The 18529-nt window shown below is 42.3% G+C and overlaps 1 protein-coding gene across 1 annotated transcript in view; it reads left to right on the top strand.

Moving 5' to 3' along the window:
* Window positions 1-18529, top strand: part of LOC138811114 (engulfment and cell motility protein 1-like) — a 203869-nt gene that overhangs the window by 130995 nt on the left and 54345 nt on the right. The window contains exons 5-8 of the mRNA XM_069998723.1: window positions 1438-1473; window positions 13437-13588; window positions 15157-15235; window positions 18065-18109. Coding sequence (XP_069854824.1) covers window positions 1438-1473; window positions 13437-13588; window positions 15157-15235; window positions 18065-18109 — 312 coding nt within the window. The remainder of the gene's footprint in view (window positions 1-1437; window positions 1474-13436; window positions 13589-15156; window positions 15236-18064; window positions 18110-18529) is intronic.

Below are 18529 nucleotides of genomic sequence, written 5' to 3'. Positions count from 1 at the left end.
ATCTTTTGTTCAAGGCTAGCTCTTTTCCACTTTAGCCACAGTGCCATTTCTGAGTGGCTTTGGCCCATATTCCTCATATCTCAGCCTCCTGAGTATCTAGGATTACAGGCATGAGCCATTGGTGCCGGGCAAGTAGAATATCTTTCAAGTGGGTTTATTAAAAGATAATTTGTTAAAGATTATTTCCAGAGAAAATACAGATACACATATGAACATGTGTTAAAAGAATTTAGCTATTTGAAATGAGAGAACTAGGCAGAAGTTATAATAGTTTCAAGAAAAAAATCAAAAGACTATAAGTTATATATGGAGGAAAGAAGATGGAGGTGAATTGCAATTGGAGGCCAAACTGGTTTTCTATCATCAGGCAGAAGCCAATTAAATCACTTTCAGAGGGGATGGATAGAGCCAGGGATTGATTCCTTCCTTCCTCCCTTCCTTCCTCCCTTCCTTCCTTCCTTCCTTCCTTCCTTCCTTCCTTCCTTCCTTCCTTCCTTCCTTCTTTCCTTCCTTCCTTCCTTCCTTCCTTCCTTCCTTCCTTCCTTCCTTCCTTCCTTCCTTTCTTCCTTTCCTTCCTTTCCTTTCTTTCCTTCCTTTCCTTCCTTTCCTTTTTTCCATTGTCTATCCATCATTTATTTGCCCATCCATCTGTTCATCCATCCACCATCCATTCTTTTATTTCCCTCCCTCCCTCCCTTCCTCTCTGACTTCCTTCCTTCCTCCCTTCCTCCCTTCCTCCCTTCCTCCCTTCCATCTTCTGCCTGCTTGCCTGCCTGACTGCCATCTACCTACCTATACATTGTAAAACGGCTCAAAGACAGTGGGACTAGAATCTGATGACCCAGGATGGTATGTTACAGATACTGCAGTTTTGCCATTGAAACATACACATCTTCCTACTGGTTTGTATCATTTTCTCATAACTGGACCCATATTATATCTTTGGCTAGACTTTCACTAGTACCTGTGGGTTCAGATTATTTCTCTTCCACTATGTCCTATTTGTGGCACATAAGTACAACAGGTATTTTAGCAAACTTCAGGGCCTTCTCTTACAAGACCAAGACAGTCAGCTGGCATATTACAAGAGAAAGCTACTCAGTCATTGTTTTAAGTCCTGTTCCTTTGGACTTCTTATTACCCATGGGGGTTTCTCCTCATCAACCATGAACCCAGATTGGTTCAAATAGAGCTACTTGTAAGTAAATGTGATGGCTGGTGTAAGTAATTAGTTTGTTCCTTGTGTTTTTGTTGCTTCCTATCATGATTTAATGCCCATTTATCCCTTTGAATGATGTATTGAAATGCACTGAGTGGCTGAGGAGCAGTTTGGCCCTCCTGGTTCTAATCCTGAGTTTTCTTCCAGATACATGTTTGTATGAATTGACTATTACTGCCTTTAAACATGCTCCTCATGGTTGTTTTTAAATTTTACAGCCAATACCAGAAATTGCAGAAGATTATGAAGCCTTGGTAAGAATATATGATTAAATTATGTTATAATCTTAATACTTCCTTTTTTCCTGTCTGCATAATTAAAACCTGTCCTCTGGCTTACTTTATAACTATGCATCTACATATTTTGAGTAAGTTACTTTTTTCCTTTTTGTTCGATGTTTTTAAAACAGTTTTTTTTAATGAATCTACTTCCTTGTTTGTTTGTTTTTTTCCCTCGTGGCAGAGAGTATTTATTGTTGGTTACCACTAAATGATTACACAGGCTTTCCTCCCTCTTCCCTTCCCCTATAGCACTTCTGGGTAGAGTTTTGTATATGACTTTAAGCCGAGCTTTCTTCTTTTGTGGCTTATGTGATGTTCAGAGATTGAAGGCTTTGGTTTTTATCAGTGACTCAGAAAGAAGGAAAAGCACTACATCTAAAATGTATTTGAGACTGATGCATAGATTGAAAAATATTTGTTCTAGATCACTTGTGTGCTGATTCCACTCCTGATAATTCTCCTCTTCCATGTGCTCTTCCTCCTTCTTTTGTGTTGCTACTTGAGTTTGAACTTAGGACCTTATGCTGTTGCTTAGCTTCCTTGCTCATAGCTAGTACTTCACCGCTTGAGGCACACCTTCATTTCTGGCTTTTTATTTGTTAATTGGAGATAAAAGTCTCATAGATTTGTCTGCCAGGGCTGGCTTTGAACCGTGATCCTCATATCTCACCTTAGTGAGTAGCTAGGATTACAGGCATGAGCCTGTAGGATAGCTTTAAAAGTTGCCTTTCCTTTCTTTTCTCCAGTCTGTATTGGGTACATCATTCCATAGAAACATTGGGATGCACTCTGCTCTGAAAAAGTTGGCAGCATAAATTTAGATGCTTGTTTTGAGACTGGCTGGATTTTTCTGGAAGGAAGATGATCCCTAGTAAGTTGAGAAACATTTCATTGAGTCATTGCAGCACACATGGTGTGCGGCTGGCTGTGACAGAGACGGTGGCCCAGTATGTAGTTTGCAGACGCTTCCTTTTGTGGCAGTCACTACTGTAAAAGTCTTTAGCCTAGCACATAATAAAAACAAATAAACCCAGTAAATAAAAATGTTCCAGAATGTGCCAAGTGCTTGTTTTTCTTTTATAGTGCTTTCCAAGCATGGTGTCCGATACAGATGGAGTGTGGAGGTCGGAAGCTGGCTTCTGCCTTCTCTCCTGGGAGTCTGAATCTCTCCTCTCTGGAAGTGGAGATGGATACCCGGATGTGAGGGTTCCAGGACAGCTCTTCCAGCCACCTTATTTGACAAAGGGCCTTTCTTTTGAAATGTAACCATATTTGAACATGCCATCCTTTTCTTGTTGCTGAAGGTTTGAAGTTGAAGTCTGAAAAGCTCTTCCTCAGGAAAAACATAACTTATTCCAGGGAAATAGACGTTTAATATAGAGAACTACATACAGTGTATTATATAATGTTCTATCACACATATGTGTATTATGCATTTTATTATGTAGTATATGAACATTTTACATATTTTTATATTGAATGTATTTTGTGTCTTATATGCATATGTATGTATTTTATAGGAGGTCATATAATTCTAGTTACCATTTATGTATACCTATCATCTATGTATCTATGTAACATCTCTCTTTTATCATCTACAAATCTATTTTCTATCATTTCTATCTTGGATCAATTCTTTCTCTGTCTCTGTCTTCTATCGTCAATATGTCCCATCTGTCTGTCTATCTCTCACATTACTGAGTGGACCAGGTCACTTCCTGTGACCTCCTCAGTGGGTGAGTGACATGAAATGCCCTTTCTCCCACTTGTTAATCACTCACAGAAATGGACCACTGTAAGTATGGAGAGCCTTACCTGCCATCTCTGAAACAGTGTTTCACTTCCTTGATAGCCATAGAGAGGGTATCCTGATCCCTAACACCACTTGGAGATCTGGAAAACACATGATGTTCTTCCTACTTTCCATCCCACCCCCAAAGGTCCTTAAAGCCTGCCTGGAGAGTCTATAGACAAACTGGATTTCTTTAGGGCAGATTGATTGTCCTCAGATGGGCTCCTTCTGGCCATTTAGATTAGCCTTTCATTGGGCAGGTAGGTAAGAAGTAGAGACATTTGCTTTCAGATAATTAGAGGGAAGACATTTGCTCTTAAAGTAGCTACGGAAGACTAATATCTGGACACAAGTTTATTTGTATTCCCAGGCCAGGTGGCTAACTGGGAATGTCAAGAAGCATTTGAGCCAGGCACAGTAGCTCATGTCTGTAATCGGAGCTACTCAAGAGGATGAAATCGGGAGGATTGTGATTTTTGGTGGCTACTGTGGTCAAAAAGTTCTCTGTACTCCTTTTTAGCCAATGAAAACCTGGGTATGGTGATATCATCCCAGGTACAATGGGAAACATGAACAGAAAGTTTGTCATCCCAGCCAGCCTGGGCATAAATGTGAGACCCTGTTTGAAACATGACGGTAGCATAAAGGGCTAGGTATGTGGCTCAAATGGTGGAGTGCAAAGCCCTGAGCTCAAACCCCAGTGCTGTCAGTAAAACAAAACAGAAGACCAGCTTGAGCCCAGTTGTGGGCTCATTCCTTTTCTTTCTGTTCTCTCCTGGTTCTCTAACTGCTGTCTCTAACCGCTGACACCAAGGCAAAGATCTTGGTCTGAGTGGAGTCTGTGGCAGGTATGTGAAGAACCTGTAGCATTTCGAATCCTATTATGTCAGATATGAGCAAATGCCAACTATTCATTATTATGTGATTGTTTTTCTCTTCGTGCATAAGTTAACAAAGTATTTATTGCTACTAATACATTATTATGTAATAATGTTTTCATAGTACTGTAATACTGACTCCTGCCCAGTCTTACTAATTGCATTTATTATCTTATTTTTCCTAAGGCAGTTTCTGTTATTTTTGCACTCTAACACTTGTTCTCTTATAACTCATCCTTTGTAGAGTGGATTATCCTGGAACTTTTATTTAACCTTTCTTGCTACTGTTTTGAGTCGTCATCCACCTTGCTGTCTAGTTATTTGTTCTCTCCGTCATTTTAGTTTCCTGTTGGGAGCTTGTCTTTGAGGCCTGGCCTCTGGTGCCACCTAGGGCCCCTGTGAGATTGGGACTGCCTGTGTGCAGGAAGCCAGAGACATGGGCTGCTTTTCCATCTGGTTTTTCCATCTGGCTTTTCCATGTACTTTTCTCCCTTGTATGTTTTCTCCCTCTTGACTTTTTCCACATTGATGGCAAAACGTTTGAAAACCAGGAGCTTCCTGCATCCACAATGCTACTATTATGCCGCGGTCCCAGGTAATAGGCACATGGCTGTTAACTTAGCACTTGCCACATACTGTTCCTGATCCCAGGACTAGGCTAGCTCATTTTTTTTCTCCAGTCTTCTTCTCTCTGAATGAAGATCACTATTGTCCTCACCACCACGATCATCATCCTCATGAATGGGGAGACTGTAGTGTTGGAGAATTCACTTAGAGCTTGATGTGGGGGCCCCTATGTGTGGCTCCAGAGATCACCACATAGCCATGTCTGTCCAGTGTGTATCCTCTCCTCTGGTCTCTGAATCACGGTCCTCCTCTGAGAGTCATCTCCCCTTGGATGGGCTTCTGCCAGTATCAAGACCGTTGAAATAGAGCAGAATTTCAAAAAATCATTTTATTTTGAGACTGGGCTGAGTAGAAGAATAGCAGGAAGGAATACTGTGAAGCTATTTTTTAAAAGAAGTATAAACCTAAATCCAAATCTGAATCTGTTAGCAGACTTTGTGATATAGCAATAATGGGATGTCCGATCCTCTAGATTAAAAATTGTAATGACCAGGCTGGGAAGGTGGCTCAGTGGTAGAGCACTTGCCTTGCTTGCCTGAGGCCTGGTTTCGATTCTTAGCACCACATAAGCAAAAAGAAAAAAGCCGGAAGTGGCACTGTGGCTCAAGTGGTAGAGTGCTAACCTTGAGCTGAAGTGCTGAGGGGCAGTGCCCAGCCAGGCCCAGGATTCAGGCCCCACGATCGGACCTCCCCCCCAAAAATATTGTAATGTCCAGCTTCATTAAAAAAAAGTAGCTGCTGGGCGCCAGTGGCTCATGCTTGTAATTCTAGCTACTGAGGAGGCTGAGATCTGAGGATTGCAGTTCAAAGCCAGCCAGGGCAGGAAAGACCATGAGACTCCTATCTCCAATAAACCACTAGAAAATCAGAAGTGGCGCTGTAGCTCAAGTGGTAGAGGGCTCGCCTTGAGCTGAAGAGCTGAGGGACAACGCCCAAGCCCAGAGTTCAAGCCCCATGACCACCAACAACAACAACAAAAAGTAACTGAGTGTAGGAATCTGTATTATTGTATAATGTAGTATAGAAATCCTATAATTCTATCTGCTGGTAGAGAGATTCTTGATGGTTTGGAGTTACTATAGATGATGATGATGATGATGACGATGATGATGATGAAGAAAATTTATAAGAGTGAAAATTTCTGAGATGTATAAATGACTAAGAATGGTTTTGAAATTGTCAGAACCTAGGATGAACCTCTGATGAAGGTATTTTACAAAGATGGCTCTTCTTCCTCCTCAACATCCCTCCCCTGCCTCCCCACCCTCTGGTCATAGGCAACTTTCCATCACTATAGTCAGTACATGGCTAGGTTAACTTACAACCAGAGGTGATTTATTGTGGCTCACATTTTAGAGGTGTTAGCCTATGATGGGCTGGCCCTGTTGCTTTGTGTAGGCAGCTCATTATGATGGACTGAAAGCCCTTACTCCATGGCCAGAAAGATAAAAAGAGTGATTCTAAGACCTATGCAAGGACGCACCCCCAGTGACCTAAAGATTTCCTACTAGGCCCCACCTTCTACAGTTTCCATTGCCTCTCACCAGAGCTGCACCTTGAACACGCAGGACTTTGTGATTGACACAGACCATAGCATCCCCTAATTGCTCTGAATCTATAAACCACATATCAGACCCCCCTAATGAATGATGGGATGAGCAAACCCAGTATATGGAATCATAATATAATCATCATAGATAGTCCCTGAAACCCATTAACTCAGAACAGGATGCTGGCCATTGTAACATCAAGGTGAATATGCTTATTTATCATGCTTATGCCATTTTTGTTAAAGTTATATACAGAGGCTCTGAATCCTTACCTAAGGGCTGTTATGCTAATTGAATCATTTTGGATTATCCCTCTTGATTCTTCTGGCTTATAAAGGGAGCATTTAGGAACTTTCACTGACTGAGATGCTCCTTACTAAATACTGATATTTATTGAGTGTGCTACCTAAAGACTTGCCGTAAAGAGCCATTATTTACTTCCTAGCTGAGAGCACAGAGGCTCAGAGAGGGCAAGTGAATTGCTCCGTGTTTCTCAGATCCCTGGCTGGCGGCAAGCACCTGTCCCTTCCTGTCCTGTTTGTTGCCAGCCTGGCACTTGAGTTGTTGACTCTGCCCAGCTGCTGCCCAGTGGAGTGGGTCTGACTGCCCAGCTGCTTGTCCAGAGGTCTGGGTCTGCTTCCTAAAGCTGGCTCACTTGTACACTTCCCCACTGCCCAGCATTGACTCTGTGTGTTCCCCCCCCGTATGTTTTACAGCTTTGGGGACATGCTGTCCTTCACATTGATGGCCTTTGTAGAGCTCATAGAGCATGGCATCGTGTCTTGGGACACGTTTTCGGTGGCGTTCATTAAAGAAGGTAAATGCAAACTGCTTTCCTAGGCTCCCATCACTCCCTCCTTTCAAGGGTACCATTCTCTGCTTTGAGGATTATTTTATCATTGTTTCCTTGGGTTATGTTAAAAGATAGGGGGGTGTGCATGGGTGTGTTTTAACTAGGCCTATAAATGTGAGGCTCTGAACATTCTGGGTGAAAGTGACCTTTTGTCCCTGCAGAGAACATAAAATGTTGTGTGGATGAGAACCCAGAGTTAAGGGAAACTGTGTTGTTGCTAAGGACACCGTGTCTTCGGATGCGCTACTGCATGGCTTCAGAACTCAAGAACTTGGCCGAGATGCCATCTTCACTATCCATCCCCAACCCCATGCTCAGCGACAGGGAAAGAGGCAAAGGAAGCTGATGTCCAGCACTCATGGGCTTAATGAGGAACTGAGGAGACTGAGGGTCTGCTTCAGGTGTCTTAGGTAGGGTCCTTCCTGCTGACTCATGGTCTTGGTGTAAGAAAGATTGCAGGTATTAACCACTTTTTTTTCCCCCTCATTTAAGATAAACTTTATTCCTAATGATAACAATTAGCATTTTTCTTGAGTATACATTGACGTCAGAAAGAATGTAAGGCACTTCACGTCTGTGCCAGACTGGCAAGTTTTCTTTTTTTTTTTTTTTTTTACAGTTTTTTTTAATTGTGAAAATACTGTACAAAGGGGTTATAGTTACATGAGCAAGGTAATGAGTACATTTCTTATACAGCATTGTTGCCTCCTCCTTTGTTTTTCCCCTATCATCCCTACCCTCCCACCTCCTCAGCGTAAATTGTAAAGTTTGTTTTTCGACATAGAGTCTTGTACATCTCATTGTTGCAAAGGGTCAATCTGTATCACTATTTAAACAATTTGGTTTTTCCCCTTCCCTCCCCAAATTATATCAACACCAAATACAGTGAAAACAGAAGTTAGACCGTGGGGGAGGGACATACAAAGCAACAAAAAAAATCATATGGTACCTTATAAAATACGTTAGAAATATTAGCAAGGAAGAAAAAAACCACTTTTGTCCCTATCTTTGGGTTCATTTTGCTTAACATCATCTTTTCTGAGCTTTTCTGCTTGTCCCAGACATAGAGTAGTTATTGCAAATAAGGGAAACATTGGGACCTATGTTTCTTTGGGGCTGGCTTACTTCTTAATATAATTTTTTCCAAGTCTTTCCCTAACAAATGGGGCGATGTCATTCTTTCTGATGGAGGCATAGAATTCCATTGTGTATATATACCACATTTTCTTGATCGATTCATCTACTGAGGGGCATTTATGACTGGCTCTTCTTTCCAAAGGAATCAGGTAGAAGAATGGGCAGAGATGGGAATGTGTCAAGTCAAAAACTTCACTTGAGAGCTGGGTTTCTTCAAATGTTGGGAGAACATGGCAGCTGTTCCATTTTCTAATGAAAATGGTTTGCCTTTACTAACGTGAAATTTTCAGAAACCCACTTTAATTCTCAGGAAGCAAACTAAATTTAAAAATTGGATATATTTTTTAAAAGCAACTTGTTCCTGTTTCCTCATTTCCTTTGCCTTGCCACTTACAAAAAAGTCTCTTATATGACTTTGAAAATTAGTCACTAGAAAATTACTTACAGTTTTTGGGTAAGGTTCACTTTTTGTTAATTAGCTGGACCGTATTCAGCATCCTGACAGCCCCGGGTTTGTGCTGGCCTCTATGTTTTAAATGGAGCTTTATCTCGACAAAAATAATTAGGAAAAGCACTGACAAAAGGTGCTTCTCTCTGTGATCTTGAGTTGGCTTCTGATTGATGCCAAGTTCAGAGTACTTTGGAGAAATATTGTTCTTCTTGCCAGCCCTCTCTCCATGTCTGTTCTCTTTGTTATGTGTGCATTTAGATTTGAGTTTACCAATTGTAGCTGCAAGAACTAACACTATTTCCTAAATGCCATGGAACATGGAAGCCCTTGATGCTAGTATATTGTAGCGGTTTTTTTGTTTTGTTTTGTTGTTGTTGTTGTTTTCTGTGCTAGTCCTGGTGCCTAAATTCAGAGCCTGGGCTCTGTCCCTGAGGTTTTTTCCCTCAAGGCTAGCATTCTACCACTTGAGCCACAGCTCCAATTCCAGCCAGCCTGCCTGCCTCCCTCCCTCCCTCCTTCCCTCCCTCCCTCCCTTCCTCCTTCCCTCCCTATTTACTTCCTTCCTTCCTTCCTTCCTTCCTCCTTCCTTCCTTCCTTTCTTTGTTTCTTCTTTCTTTCTTTCTCTTTCTGCCTTTCTGTCCTCTCTCCCTCCCTCCCTCCTTCCTTCTTTCCTTCCTTCCTTCTCTCTTTCTCTCTTTCTTTCTCTCTTTCTTTCTTTTCCTTCCTTCCTTCTTCCTTCCTTCCTTCCTTCCTTCCTTCCTTCTTTTTCTTTTTCTTTTTCTTTTTCTTTTTCTTTCTCTGGTAGTTTAGTAGAGATAAGAGTCTCACAGACTTTCCTGCTAGGGCTGGCTCCAAACTATGATCCTCAAATCTCAGCCAAATCTCAGCCTCCTGAATAGTTAGGATTGTAGGAGTGAGCAACTGGCACCCTGCTATGGAGTTGCTTTTTAATGACTTGGCTACTTAGAAGAGGGAAGGCCTGAAGAGGAAAGAAAGAGGACTTCCTGTGTTCTGAGTTGATTTTCCTCTAGCCAAGCATGGCCCTAGTGCCTAAAGAGGACTTCCTGTGTTCTGAGTTGATTTTCCGCTAGCCAAGCATGGCCCTAGTGCCTTCTCTCGGAAGGGAAGTTTCCTATGCATTCCCCTGAGGCCTTTGTTTTGAGGAGGCTCTGGCTTGCTGGGAAGATCAGATGATTCCACTGCCTAGACAACATCTAGCCATTGGGCTTCAATATTTTGTCTTCTAAAACTTGGAGAGATTTATGAACCTCAGCCAGATGATTTAAAATCAACCATGCAGCCCCATGGTTCTCTTCTGCCTTGATAATGTATGAGAATTTTGAGATCTACTTCCTCAGCTTCTGAAAACTGACCTAAGTAATTCTCTGATTTCGGGATTACTTTGTTTTGCTTGTGGTTGGTGGTACTGGTTTTGAACTCAGGGTCTCACATTTGCTAGGCAGGCGCATTACCACTGGAACCATGTCCCCAGTCCCCTTTTCCCTGTTCATTGTGTTTTAGACAGGGCCTAGCACTTTTTTGTTCTTTCTTTGTCTTGGCAGTGCTACGGTTTCAACTCAGGACCTCCTATTTTCCAGGCAGGTAGCTCTACCACTTAGCTACTCAACCAGCTAAGGCCTTCCATTTTTGCCCAGGGCTTACCTTGGCTCACAAGGTGAGATCCTGCTACCTATGCAGCCATTGTAGCTGGGATCATATGGGTACATCACCATACACAGCTCTTTTTGGTGAGGTGAACAGTTGAGCAGAGAGGAAACTGAAAAGATGGTGTTTTAGGAACCCAAGGATGCAATGGACTGGAGGGCCCATGTTGTGTGTATGTACCGTTGGAAATATCTCAGGATATTAGAGTACCACACAGGAATCAGGACACCTGCTCAAAAGGAATTCAGCGAGGTTTTTCTTCCACAGAAAGTCATGATGCTGACAGGATGCCAAGTAAGCAAGTGGCAGGATATCTGCGCAGCTGTCTTATCTCTACTGTATTACAATTCTTATTCATTTGGTCAGAACTTAGTGTCACAATCTTGAATGAATGATTAGTTTGCAAAGGGTTAAAAGTTTATCTGAGCCATCAACTGAGACCAGGACTCCTGACTGAAGCCAGAAGTTGTGAGGAAAACAAGGGAAGTGGCATAGTTAAAATAGCTTCTTGTGAGTTGGTAGCAGCTATTCTTAACATGGTGGTGCTTGTGTCCAGCAATCACTCTACAGAAAAGATTCCAACTACTACATCCACTGAGTTTGTGCCCCAAAGAAAAATATCTCAAATGCATTCTCATGTTACTGGGGAGATTAAGCACTTAATGAGTATGGATACTTGAAAAAGTGAGGCAGTTAGGAAGGGAAGAAGAAGACTACAATGATACTTTTTCATACCATTTAATTTTGGGCCTTGTTGGAATAACCAAATGGATCCATTTAGATACTGAGAATGCTTACTTCGAGTAATTCATAGTCAGTGCTTTTTAATCTGTCCCTGCTTTAAATGAAATACCTGTGGGTCTTGCTCATCTTGGTGTCTCTGGAGGACCCGCTGTGTGGAACCAGGAATGCTTATCACTGAGGGCTGGGAGTTGGTAGTGGGGGCTTGATAAAGTTAGCAAGCGGTGCTCACCTGTGAGACCCCTGGACTTTTGTCACATCCAGATTCTATATACAGAGGCAGGAAGGGAGCGAGCAATGAGGAAGAGCCCTTGGTAGAGAGAAAGTTAAGAAGTTCCGATCAATGAACTTTCTTGTGGGTTTTTCACTTTCCTTATGCCAGAGTCAGGAATTATACTGGAACAAGTTGGGCCCTGGCGGCTCACACTTGTAATGTTAGCTACTCAGGAGATTGAGATCTGAGGATCACAGTTAGAAGCCAGTCCTGTCAGGAAAGCCTTTGAGACTCTTCTCTCCAATTAACCATCAAAAAGCTGAAGTGGAGCTGTACCTCAAATGATAGAGCACCAGCCTTGAGTAAAAAGTGAAGGATAACATCCAGACCTTGATTTCAAGCTCCAGTAGGGGCATAAAAATTTATTTTTTAAAAAAGAATTAATTGGAACAATGAAAATGAATGGAGTGGGGGGGTGGCGGATTCAGGCATTTACATTCTTCTTAGAAAAGATGTAATTTACATTAAAACCCAGGGCAGAGCATGATGGCCATTGGATTTTTGTCAGTAGGCTTCCTTTGGTAGGCCCTGTAAAGAGCTTGTTAAATTGCAGCAGATGTGAGGAGCAGAGCTGACACCTGCCTGGGACAATAAACACATTTGCAGGAGAAGAGCCAAAGCAGTCTTTAAAGGATTGTTAACATCCTCATGCCTTTCCTGCAGTTCCTATAGTAAAATAATTGCCTTTTGGAACATGAAACCAGGCTCACTCCTGTTTTTCTGCACCTCATTCTTTCTTACCTACTGAGGTATAAATGAAGTGAGGCAGGTGGGGTGTGGAGATCTGAAGTAGGCTCCTGTTTGGATCTGTTCCCCCATTCTGGCTCCCATATGGAGGGTGTGGACTGCAAGTATGGGATGGTAGCTAGAATGGTGTGTGTACACTGGCATTTCACCCCTTTAGGGAAGGAGGGAGTCTGAGGGGAGGGCCTGACTGGACCACAGAAGGGGATAAATTTGTGTTTAAGTGGGACTCAGGGAGTGGTTACTTGTCACAAAATAATGATGGCTTTTAAGAAAGCCATCATGTTGATACAATAATGGCCTTTTTCGTGTGGGTTGTCAACAGATTGTAGTAAATCTTAATGAGCTGTTTAAAATAAAACCTTTATGGTAACCATGTGTCTGGACTGCCTTGCTCCATTATCGTAACCCTTCTTTTATTTTCCTTTCCTATTATATTGTGGTTGTAGTTAGGGATTCAAGGATTGATTTCCCCTTAGGGAATGCATTTGAGAACTTGAAACTATTACATTTTTTAGCACTGCTAATTTAAAGAGTTTTCTTTTTGCTACCTGTGGGGGAGATGATAATTTTTTTAACCCTAGAAGGAGAGGTTTTCTTCCCTCTTTTCTTCCTCTTCCTCCTCTTCCTCCTCCTGCTCCTCTTCCTTTTCCTCTTCCTCTTCCCCCACTTCCTCCACTTCCTCCCCCTCCTCTACTTTCTCATCTTTATAATTTGGAATAGCCAGCTGCTGAAAACTTGCCATTTGAATTGCATTGATGAGTGTGATTTGTATGTGAGGAATATATCAGAACATAAGAGTTGTGGATGGAATGAATGAATGAATGAAGGAGCAGCCTGGGGAGGGGAGAGGAATGGCCGTGCTTTACACTGAATTTATCCTCTCAGAGAAATGCGCCAGTCCGTGTAATGTACATGATAAAATTGTCTGCCTTGGAAAGCTGAAACTCAGAACACAATAGTCTGGGGGAAACCAGGCAGAATAATTCTTTGAAGATACCCAGTAAAGAAATGTCCAGTTATCAGTGATTATAAGAGAGGTTTCTTTGTGTTTGGTAGGATTTCACCAATCTCAATGGTGACTGGGTGTATTTCTTGCTACTTTGAATTATGCTCCATCCTTAGAATCAAATATCCTCGCTGAGTTCCTGATGTGCTTAATTTTTTTCCTCCTTTCCCTGTTGACTCTATGAGCCATCCATGATGTACTACTTGGGTTTTCAGATAGCAAGTTTTGTGAACAAGTCGGCCATGGACATCTCAATCCTGCAGCGGTCCTTGGCCATTTTGGAGTCCATGGTGCTCAATAGCCATGACCTCTACCAGAAGGTGGCACAAGAGATCACCATTGGCCAACTCATTCCTCATCTTCAAGGGTAAGCATGCTGCTCTCCTGGGGAGAGGCTGTTATCTCTGGGGAAGGAGCTGTTCTCTTTGGAGAGGGGCTTCCAGTAGCCACAGAGATGCTGCAAATTATTTTGTACTATTCTACTAAATATACAAACAAATATCCCTTTCCTTTTTTTTTCGGTTGTATTTACTGTACCACTTGAGCCATACCCCACCCCATTTTTCCTTTATCTGCTTTTGTTTTTGTTTTCAATAAAGTCTTGCATTTTTGCTCAGGCTGATCTTGGACAGTGATCTTCTTTCCTATGGCCTCTTGCCTAGCTGGGGTTATAGGTATGAACCACCAAGCCCAGCTTATTTGTTAAGATGTAGGAGTTGCTGACTTTTTGTCTATGTTGGCCACAAACCTTGGTCCTCTTGATCTCTACCTCCTGAGTAGCCAGGATTATAGTATGTCACCACACCTGGCAGCCTTGGTTTATGGTGAGTCATGCACCTCTCTCTCCCCTTACACTGACATGGCAAGGTGACTTCTTATCCTTGAGGACTGCTTTGTCTGTCCTTGGCATTGCTCTGTCCATGGCCCCTTGCCCTGGGAAAACCTTTGGCTTTTAACCTGTCTTTGTGGCTATCAGTAGAGTTTTTCTTTTTAAGGCATAAAGCAATTTGCTCTCCTAAGTTCTTAACCGAGGGTGACCTAACTGTATAATGTTTTCTGTAATATTACGAACACTTTCAGAATTCATTAGAAATTTTATGCTAGACATTTTCAAGCAGTCTTTCCTCCCTTCTTTTGATAGAACTGAACTAAGGCTTTATGCTTCTAAACAGTCTACCACTGAGCCACACTGTAACTCTTCACTAGGAATCTTTTATTGTAGTTATTTGAAGGAGTTTCATTTCAACCTGCCAATTTGTTTATTTTATTTTTATTTTTATTTTTTTGGGTCCGGTCGTGGGACCTGAACTCTGGGCCTGGGCTCTGTCCCTCAGCTCTTCAGCTCAAGGCTAGCGCTCTACCACTTGAGCCACATACAGTGCCACTTTTGGCTTTTTTCTTTTTGCTTATGTGGTACTGAGGAATCGAACCCAGGGCCTCATGCATGCAAGGCAAGTGCTCTACCACTGAGCCACCTTCCCAGCCCTCAACCGGCCATTTATGAGTGTACAACATCTTGGTTTGTGTCACTTCTTCCATCTCTCCCAGCCCCACTCATCCACTTAAGTTTTCTGGGTCCATCTTCACAAGTGTACATTGAAAATTGTGACTGTATTTACCTACCCTTCCTCTCTCTACTTAGCTTCCTTGTATTCCTGATATTAAACTGCCGGTTAATTGTTCAGAGGAGTTTCGCCCCTGTACATATACTGCTCTCAGCACTGAGTGGTCACTCATAGCAGTTGTGCATCTGTTGTTTCCAGCTTAGGGGTGCTGGAAGTCTGCTCTCAGTGCTCACTACAGGTCTACAGAGGATCCTCCCTTTTCTTCTCCCCGTGGGAGGAGCCATGTTGCTGTGTAATGATGAGGTTTATTATGGCCTCCCTCTGGGCTGGCTCACCTCATCTCAGTTCTGTTGCCGTTTTAATTTTGCAGAACCGATCAGGAAATTCAAACCTATACCATCACTGTCATCAATGCACTCTTCCTGAAAGCTCCTGACGAGCGCAGGCAGGTGAGCTGTGTTGCTTCCATTTTTGTGTCCAGGGTTGGGAAGTGTTTGTGCAGAGGATGCCTTCTCCTTCCTCTCTGGGGGTCTTGGAGGGCTGCTTTGTGGCTCTGGCTCCTGCCATGTCACCAAGCAGGGTGTAGGGGAGGGAGGAGGTGGAGACTTGGGTAAGCCATTGACTGAAACGAGTGTTTGGCCCTAAGAACCCTTCCCTAAAATCTCAGAGCACACAAAGATGGGAGCCTGGCTGATGTGATGGCCTCTGAGGTGGAAGCCCCCAGGGTCTTCTGTCATCTAGTCATTCACCAAGGCCAGGGAGATGTCGTCCCCATTTTTCAGAGGTGTCCTGCCTGCTCAGGAGAACAGTAGATGCGAAAGCGAGAGAACGAGAGGGGGCAGCTGAAGATGATGCTTGTGGTGGAGATCACCATGCTCATGTATGAGAGGTGCTCTTTGCTTGGTCCTAGATCTTCTGACCCTTGGGGTCATGGGTGGGGGAACTGAGCCGTTCATTTGTATCTTTGTGTATAGAGGGAAGGGAGAATCCCTTAAAGGTACACAGAAGAAACCTAACTTTTGGGGTTCTTTGGACTATAAATTCTTTGATTCTTTCTCAAGTAGGGGAAGGAACAGAATAAAGAGTTTTGGTATGTTTTGGAATTTAGCTTAGTCCTCAAAGACCATTAATTTTTTTTAAAATTCTACCTGCATAACATAGAATGTGTTACCCTGACCACAGTTCACTGCCATAGGAGAGTTCACTAAGGAGATCATGGCATCTGCCAGGAAATTTTTCACAAGAGTGTAGAAAGCTAACCTGCTACTCAATGCTGTGCATAGAATCAGACTTTATTTATCCTATTTATCTTATCTTCATGTTTCCAAGGATTTTAATATCAGTTATTAAATGTGAGGGATTCTGATTTGTTTTCCATTTAGGATTGTTGGTTCATTTCTAGGAGTTACATTTCCATGGTTTCATTATTGTTTTGTTTTTGTTTCCCTGCTGGGCCTTTCCAAGCTCTGCCACTTGAGCCATACCTTCACTTCTAGCATTTTGCCAATTATGTAAAGATTAGAGTCAATGGGAGGGGCTGGGAAGGTGGCTCAGTGGTAGAGCACTTGCCTTGCATGCCTGAGGCCCTGGGTTCGATTCCTCAGCACCACATAAGCAAAAAGAAAAAAAGCCAGAAGTGGTGCTGTGGCTCATGTGGTAGAGCACTAGCCTTGAGCTGAAGAGCTGAGGGACAGCGCCCAGGCCCAGAGTTCAGGCCCCTTGACCGGACCCCCCTCCCCCCCCAAAAAAAAGAGTCAATGGGATTTTTCTACTCAGGCTGATTTTATATTATGATTCTCATATTTCAGACTTCTAAATAGCTTGGATTATAGCCATGAGCACAGGCATTGGGCTGTATTTGTAGTTCCTAAAATTTAATTATATTTTTAGTTAAAAGAGTTGGTTTAAAAAAAAGTAAAAAAAAAAAAAAAAAGAAAGAAAGAAAGACCAAAAGGAAAGAAGTGTGAAAGCTTCTTTCATTACCTTCCCAAAGAGAGACTTGCTACAATTTCATAGTACCCATGTACTTTCCATGGCTGTGGGTCATCCTGCTTTGTTCTATGCAAATATTTGCCTAGTTGTGTCTTTTGTTTTGTTTGTTTTTGGTCCGAGACCAGGACTCGAACTTGATATCTAATGCTTTTGTTCAATGATGTTCACTTTCTACCAATGGAGCCACTCCCCCAGCCCAGAGTTTTGTTTGTATTTTTAACCAACACTCGGCATACTACATGTACTGTCTTTATAGAAAACTTCTGTTAAGATTAAAACTATGTTGTAGACATCATTCCGTATTGGTGTATCTATCTATATATTTATATGTTTCTGTCATTTCAGTGCTATGAAAATCTCCCCATGGACTCTCATGTTTACTCAAACTATTCCCTAAGACAGATATCTCTCATGTTCACAAAAATCCTTCTGTTTTCTCTCTGTTCTAGCTTCTGTTTCTTAGGAGAGTACTATCAAATATTCAGTTGTTCCTTAATGAAATATTTATTGTCATCTTCTGCTTGCTGAATATCATGCCTGGAACTTGGGATACAAAGAAGCACATGGAGTCCACTGTGCCCCCAAGAACACACAGTCTTATGCATATATATGTATATGTATATATATATTTTTGTAAGTAGATAGTCAATGACTAGTAGCTGTTGGACAGGAAATAGCCTTCTAACTATTGGCGACTATCTTGTGGCTGTCTATGTGTATCTGTAATTATATCTACATTTCTATCATTTCAATGTTATAAAATCATATTAACCTATAGATGAAATAGGAGCACAAAGCATATTTTTTATTTTCTTTTTTTGGTGACTATTGGGCTGCACTTTTCATTTGCAAAAGGAATACAATATTTATAAAAAGCAATATTGGAGATGTATGTATAGAGGTCCTTTCGGTCTTTTGTTTGTTACCTGCTCCAAAAAAAAACAAACCTAACCAAGCCAGATCAACCCTCACCCAAGAGCTACTGTATTTAGCTGGGGAAGAATCATGTAGTAGAGATGGCCGATGGTGTTTTCTGGGCTTGCCTTCAGCTTGTGTCTCAAGATGTGGTTGCCTTTGCTTTCTTGTTTTTGAGGGCAGGAAGATGACCTGATCATGGATTTCCATTTCTATGTCTTCTGTTCCCATATAAGTGTAAAAGGTGTTCACAGTCCTCCCTAGGCAGTGGGTTGGCAGGGCATTGCATCAAAGTTGCCAACAGCTCTGAATTTCCATCTCTTCTTCTCTCTTGCTTGCTCTCCTTTCTGTGGTGGCATTGGCGCTGTTAGGTTGATGTAGACAACAATGTTGACATCCTTGGGTGTCCTCTGACTGTAAGTCACCCATGTTCCCTCTGTGGACCCTGCTGTCTCAGTCTGCCCTCATCCATCCTGCCTGTACCCCTTACATCCCCTCGAGTTCCTTTCCTCATGTTCTTCGCTCCCCTGGCTTTCTGTAAATTTATTTTCACCTTAGTAGATATCATGGTTCTGTTGTTTTTCATTGTAGCTTAGTTTCTTCTCTATTCAGTACAACTCGTAGCACCGAAAAAAAAATCCCCAGCACAGACTGGCATTCTAGTGTCTTCCTGCATATGAGCAGTATTTTGACTTTTTCTTAGTGTGTCCCAAGGATGTGGCTTGACTATGAAATTTCTCCCGTATTCCTTCCAAAGAGGGCCTGTGAATGATTTCATCTCATAAAACCATCCTCAAGTACTCTGCTGAGGCCAGGAGAGGCTGGAGCACAACTTA

Source organism: Dipodomys merriami, unplaced genomic scaffold, assembly GCF_024711535.1.
Source record: "Dipodomys merriami isolate MVZ:Mamm:240054 unplaced genomic scaffold, mDipMer1.0.p SCAF_104, whole genome shotgun sequence".
Lineage (NCBI taxonomy): Eukaryota > Metazoa > Chordata > Mammalia > Rodentia > Heteromyidae > Dipodomys > Dipodomys merriami.
Note: the sequence above shows the minus strand (reverse complement) of the source record. Positions and strands in the feature narration are given on the sequence as shown.